This window comes from Apaloderma vittatum, unplaced genomic scaffold, assembly GCF_000703405.1.
Source record: "Apaloderma vittatum isolate BGI_N311 unplaced genomic scaffold, ASM70340v1 scaffold22450, whole genome shotgun sequence".
Lineage (NCBI taxonomy): Eukaryota > Metazoa > Chordata > Aves > Trogoniformes > Trogonidae > Apaloderma > Apaloderma vittatum.
In genome coordinates, this window is record NW_009694264.1 from 11,184 (window position 1) to 18,006 (window position 6,823).

The following is a 6,823-nucleotide window of genomic DNA, read 5'->3' on the forward strand; positions in this document are numbered from 1 at the left end:
GGACACGGAAGAATTCTTGGCACTCGGCTTCGGTTCTGCTTTTGCGAAGGCAGCTGAGCCTGGGCAGAGGTCAACCAAGGAAGGAACTTGGGGTTTCCACATCTTCCTCTTTCCAGCTCCGGCAGGCAGGCTGAGATCACGGCTGGGCTCCGACACGCGCCGAGGGGAACGCCAGGGAGGGCTCAGCGCAGCAGCTCAGCAACAGCCCGGGCTAACACGTGAGTGAAGGGCCCTGACTTTGACTTCAGTCCTCAAAAGGTTCATTCAGAAGAGTGTGGCTGCACTGAGGGTGTCCAGTAATCTACTGGTTCTCTCCTCCCTCCTCTACTTTGCCCTGGTGAGACCTTGCCTGGAGGACCGCATCCAGTTCTGGGCTCCCCAGTTCAAGAGGGACAGGGATTTCCTTGAGAGTGTCCAAGGGAAGGTCACGAGGATGATGAAGGGACTGGAACACCTGCCTTACGAGGCAAAGCTGAGAGACTGGGGGCTTTCCAGTCTGGAGAAGATCGAGAGGGGATCTCATTAACGTGTATAAATATATGAGGGCTGGGCGTCAAGAAGGAAGGGACAAGCTCTTTTCACTTGTGCCCTGTGACAGGACAAGGGGCAGCGGATGCACGCCAGAGCACGTCAAGTTCCACCTCAACATGAGGAAGAAATTCTTTCCTGTGAGGGTGACAGAGCCCCGGCACAAGCTGCCCAGAGAGGGTGTGGAGTCTCCGTCTCTGGAGACCTTCAAGACCCATCTGGATGCGTTTCTCTGTGACCTGCCCCAGATTCTGTGGTCCTGCTCTGGCAGGAGGTTGGACTGGATGAGCTCTAGAGGTCCCTTCCAACTCCCAACACTCTGTGATTCTGTGAAGTGTCCCAAACCACTGAAGTTTCTTACCTGTAACCTCAGTAAAACACTTGACACTTTGTGTGAGCCAGGGGTTACAAATTATGGAAGGTCTTTTTCTACTGTTTCTTCTAATAAACACGTTTCCTCCCCGAGCATCACAGACTGAATTTCCAGGACTCATTAACACAATTCACAGCACGGGCTCGGATGAAGGGAAATAAGTGAAATACTTACTGCTCTGGCAACTTCCCCAAAGTCTATCTTTAGCCTTCCCATGGCTCTTATGATCGCAATGATGGACTGGATAGTATTGCTGTAGACAACCACTTTATATTGTTTGCATTCCTCCTCCGAGTAGCCATCCTCATGAATAATCCTGGAAGAAACCCAAGCCATCATTCCCAAGCCAACCCAGAGGGGCAGATTTCTTATTCTGCCCCGTGCAAAGACGCAGCTTGCGCGCCCGTGCCCTCACTTACTTCATCTGCTTCACGATGGTGCTTTTCCCAGACTCTCCAGCACCTGAAAAGCACAAAGAAAAAAAATGAAACAGTTCATGAAAACAAAAGGAAAAGCAGAATGTCCTCTTTCCAGGTCCCACACAGAAGCTGACAGGGTCTGGAGGACGACTGTTGCCAGGGGCTCCTCCCCAGCAGCTGCCCCCCAGCCTCCCAGCAGGGGCTTAAAAGCAGTTTTAAGATATTAAAACCCAAAAAACATTACAGTGGCAGAGCAGGAACACCAAAGCGGAGCTTGCAAGCTCCTTTTTAGCACAAAGTCATCCAAAGGTCACCAAAAACCATCCAAATGTGTGTGGGCAGGCTCCCCCCATCCCTTACCAGCACACAACCGGCATCGCTCCCGAACACGAGGCAAATTCGAATCGATTAACAAGCTCTACTCTCTATCAATTTCCCATGACGTGAGGATTCTTATTCTGGGAAACTGGGGATAAAGAGACCCACAGGTTTAGCCCAGAAACAAGCCACGGCCACGGGGCAATTCCCAGTTGAAGGATCAGACGCGCAGGCTGCACCACAAAGCGCCTTCCTCCAAAGAAAGGCGGAGAAACCCGGCTTGCCAAACCTCTGCACACCTGACAGGGGGCAAGTTATCCCCTCTCCGTCTGCAAAACAGCTAGTCGGTCTGGTTTTCAGGCTTTTCCTTTTTTTCTTTTCCTGTTAAATAGCAGAGGGCTCGCAAAACACCGCAGGCACAGCGGCTCTGCGCAGTCAACACCTTCAAGGATCCCAAAGCATCGCGGTATCGGGATTGACCGAGCTCTGCAGCAGTCGAAGGAGGCGAAAGGCACGCGAGGCATCGCTGCCCATGTCCCGGATCAACCTCCCGGGACTGAAACACCAGGAGCTCATCGCAAACAAGCCGGACCAGCCACCAGCTTCGGGGCTTCTCAGCCAAAAAGGCTCCGGCTGAGCCGCAGAACTGGGTTTGCTGAAGGCAAAGGAATGAAGTTGAGCCTGCCTGGATTTGGATACGTGACTCAAGAGGTGCTGGTTGGACTAAAAGACTCCCGTTCGCTTCTAGCGTCGAGGTACCGAGATGTCGCAGCCTGCAGAGTCCACCCACCGCGCTGGCACGCTAACCCGGGGCGGCATGAGAAATCAGGCTGTGGGGTAATTCTCCAGATTAAAAAAAAAACAAACAAAACAAAACAAAACAGAAACGAAAAACCAGAAAAGCTTTCTGGTCCTCCTGGAAAGAGCATCATCCAGAGAGAACAAGACGGTGTCCCAGCTTCAGTCCTGCACTCTTGAAGCTCCAGGGAACGGGGTGGGAAGCAGCAGCAGCACTTGTTAAAAAGCAGAATCCACTTTTTGGTCTCATAACTTCATGTCACACGGGCAGAAGACCGAAGAAATCAAACCCCTGAAGACGTTGCAGGCTCGTGTTTGTGATAGGTACGGATTATTCCCCTTCACATTTTGCATTCTTTCAGTGGTTTTTTTTTTTTCCCCATATCACTAATAAAAGCCTTTGGGCTGATAAAAGCAGGAAGGAGCAAACCCAAGTCCTGCTTTTGGAACAGTTGCTCAACAGCCAGACAAAGGAGCTCTTTCACCGGTGATGAACACCTCGGGGCCAACCTGAGCCCAGATCTGTCCTTAACCAGCAGGACTGAACTAGGGACAACACAGGCCAAACCGCCAGGCCCTTCTATTTCCACTCCCAAGCCCACTCCGGTCGGTTCCCAGACGTCGACGGGGATTCCTGCGGATCCGTCGCTGTATTAATAACAACAGAAGAAGTTTCCCCGGTGTCGGACAAGGTCACTTTCAAGCTGAAGGAGCATTTCCTATTTGCGCTTCGGCAGCTTCAAACCAAACGAGTGGCCAAATGTGTTTTGTTGGTTGGTTTTTGTTTGGTTTTTTTACAGCTCTTCAGCAGCCCAGCAGAGCCGATGGGAATTGGCTTCTTCACCCAGCAAGAGCGTTCACAGTAGGACCAGCACTTTGAGGGCAGGTTCTTCAGCTGCCAAACGCAAGATGACTGACATCAAACGGTGCCCTAACTCATTCTCCTCACCCGTGGGGGTTGTGCCTCCGCCACAGGGTGGCCAGATCGAAGGATTTCTGCCGGTTTGGATCCGTTTTGCACAAGAGAATGGAGAGGTGACAAGAGAAACGTGTCGGCGTTCAACAAACAAGCACCCGGTGCCTCTCCCGCCCGGCTCCTGGGGGTGTCAGGACGTACACCGAAGAGCTCCGACACCTTTAAACACTCAGATGTGCCTCAAGTTTATCCATCCGGACGTGTCCCCACTCCAAGGGATGGTGACACAACAGCAGGGAAATCGTTTCCGTTTAAAGCAATTAGCTTCTAGTTGAGGTAGAAGAGTTACCAGGTTAGAGCCTCTCCTGACAAAACACTGCCAGGCTGCCAAGTCAGACATCTGCCAACCGAGGAACTGGAAATTTAAATTATTCCTAAGCATAACGCAATTCAGGTTGCGGGTTGGTTTTTTTTTGTCTTCCTTTTCTTCTCTTAAGCCTTAAAGAAAAGCCGTTGCCTGTTCAGCCTCCAGCAGAGCAGGCAGCGTGAACTAGATTCCACCTTCAAAGCCAGTCAAGGAGCATCAGCGATGAAAAACGAAGCACTGTTTCAGCAGAATCCTCCCAAATCTGCTCAGATGTTGGAGTTAACACCTCCCACCCAAGCAAATCCCGGGGCCTGAAGCGCCAGCTACGGCGAGACTCCGTCTGAAAGCAGCGGCTTGCGGCGAGCATCCTTCCTTGGAGGGGGAGGTTCTCCTTTTGTTATCGCCAAGACGTCCGTGCCTCTTCCTCAGGCAGGGATTTGAACAGAGGTGGCCCCAAGAAGGGCTCGGCTCGATCTGCGAACTTGGGGTTTCTCAGGCGCTTGGCGCGGCAGCGTTCGTGCTCACACGTGAAAACGCTGACGCTCTGTAGACTCGGCGCTTCCACCCTGGCGAGCAACACAAACCCTCATTTTTATTTCCCCGGCCATCACCCATGATCGATTCCAAAGTGTCCATGTCCCCAAAGCAGCAGCATTCCACCTGGAGTCCCAACGGCAGGAACTCAGAAGAGGCTTCTGAGCGTAACCCCTGGGGCTTTTGACTTCTCGTCGTCATCCACGCTGTCGTTTCCTCCTCTGATTATCTTCAGATCGTCTGCTGCCACAGTAGGCAACGCTCAGCCCGCACTGCCTGTCCTTTGACTGACAAAACAATATCAGATGCAATGAAATGCCGTGACAACACAGCCAAGTTGGTTATATGACACGAAAACTGCATTCAGTTAACCCCCTTCCTCCTCATTTCCAAGCCCTGCGGAGCTGAGGAGAGCAGCTGCTCAGGGGTTACTCGCTGGGATTTCGAAGGTCAGGAGCAGCGCCCCACGTCCTCGAAAACTCTCCCCTCACCAACACACGGCCCAGAACCAGCTCCTCCAGTCACAGCTACGAGGGCACGGCCGGGCAGGAAGGTCATCTCCTCTGGGAAATTATTCCCAAAGGAGTTTTTCTGGATGTTCCAGGTCCTCTCCTGGGAGCTGTCAGGAGAGGCACCTCGTTAAGCAGTCGTTTAAAAATGTTTGCCCTCCAGCTCCTCATTTGCCAGGAGCTCCCACCAGGCCCGCAGCTGCTCGACACGAGACGGCCGACGTCAGGCACGTCTCCTCTCCATCACTTGGGGGAAAAAATAAAACGAGAGAACTGCATTAACTCTGCCCTAGTCTGCTCTGAGATACCTGCACTACCTTCTTCAGGGACTCCCCGCTTCACGGCTGCACTTTTATTCTTATTCTCCCCCCTCTACCGCAGACCGTTTGCATTTTACTCTTTACTCTCCAGTCCCAGCTTCAACATCTCCAGGTCTCACTCCTTTTCTTTGATGCTTGCAAACTGCCCTAAACATCTGCAGATGTACCCACCATTCCCTTTACCGACTGCCCTTAAAGGGTTTGTATAAAGAGAGGGGGTTTTGATCCAGTAGAGATGAAGATGCTGAGTGGGGATAGAGTTACACTGAAATTCTTACGGACTCTGCAGGCAAAGCCTCTGGGCTTGCAGGCAGGGAGCTAGAAAGAGGTCAAAAAAAAATAAAAAGAAATTATGAAATATGACACTGTATCACCCTGGGTTCAAAAAATGTGAAACTCGGAGCGTTGCTGGGATGTTTCTCGCTGCGAAAGGATAAGCAAACCTTTCCTTCTTGCTCCAGTTAGCACGGCTACGCAGGGATCGCGCTGCGTCACAAGAAGCCGAGGCTGACCTAAGCGGGGATGTCGTAACTCCGTGGAAAAAAAACATTGCACAAGTCTTTAACTTCTCTTTTCCCAAATTAGCAGCAAAGAACCTATTTAGCCCATGGCTCTGCTTGCACCCCCCTTACACGCAGGGCAGCTAATCCGCCACTGCAGAACCCTCAGTCCCCAACCTTTCCCTTCAGAAACCAGCCCCGGCCATGAGCCACTTGCTCTTAAATCCATTTCTTAATTCATCCCAAGGGGAAAATGAAGAAGGTAGGTCAAAGCCTGCCTTCGTCTTCCAGTTCACTGCTTCAGAAGGCACTAACAATCTTATTTTTTAAGGGTTTGGGTTTTTTCCCCCTAAAGCCGTAACAAAACCGCATTAAACTGCACTTTCCCAATGAATGGGAAAAGCCCTGCAGCACCTGAAAGTTTTTGAAGAGAACCCACGTCGCCGCCGAAACGAATTTAAGACAACGCGGAGGAGATGCACCAGGAATCTCCATGAAACGACAAGCAAGGAAGACCAAAACAAAAAAAAAAATGAACGGAGGGACATGTTTCTGATTTCTGGCCTCTGGAGGAGAGCGCGCACAGCTCGTCTCTACAGCAACAGCCCGTATCGGCTTGAAAAATCTCGGCAGGGCAGGAGCTTTGCCAGATCATTCCCCCTGCCGGGAGCCTCGCTGAACTCCGAAATCCACGGGAATTTCTCCACATTTCCAACATCTTCGAAGCTCCAAACTGAACCACCTCCCCTCCAACAGGCTCTAAAAAAAACACCAAAAAAGGGGCTAAACCAACAGGATGTTTTGTTTCAATGCACCCCTGGAAAGCTCAGGATATCGTAAGGGCAAGAGGGGTGTGACAAATCACAGATGTGGTGCTGGGAATGGGGAAAAAGGGGAAAAAAAAAAAGGTACAGGAAGGAGAGGTGTCGTAGCACTGAGCTGGCTGTTGTCAGAAAAGTCAACAGGAATCAGGACAGCTTAGGTTGGCACTTAGGCTTTGAGTACACAAGAGGAAAAAAAGCCCTCAAAAAACAATATATACAAATCAAACAGGGCACACAGGCTGACTTTGGAGGCAAGAGGAGCCGATGCTGCAGGACAAACCACTCGAAGCTGTCGCTGCCTCAAGATTAAATGAAGAGCTCCAGGTTCTTTAAGGAAACGTCGTTTTGAAAAACATGAGTAACACGAGCCCCCGGGATCACTTTACCAGGTTTGTAAAGGAAACGCAGAACCAGGAA

The 6,823-nt window shown here is 51.2% G+C and overlaps 1 protein-coding gene across 1 annotated transcript in view; it reads right to left on the minus strand.

The window, feature by feature from the left end:
• The window catches only part of LOC104272228 (guanine nucleotide-binding protein G(k) subunit alpha-like), a gene marked incomplete at both ends in the record, with an annotated part of 12,543 nt that extends 11,180 nt beyond the window's left edge, over nucleotides 1-1,363 (minus strand). Inside the window, 2 exons of the mRNA XM_009867171.1 lie at nucleotides 1,076-1,217; nucleotides 1,321-1,363. Coding sequence (XP_009865473.1) covers nucleotides 1,076-1,217; nucleotides 1,321-1,363 — 185 coding nt within the window. The remainder of the gene's footprint in view (nucleotides 1-1,075; nucleotides 1,218-1,320) is intronic.
• Between the last annotated feature and the right edge of the window lie 5,460 nt (nucleotides 1,364-6,823).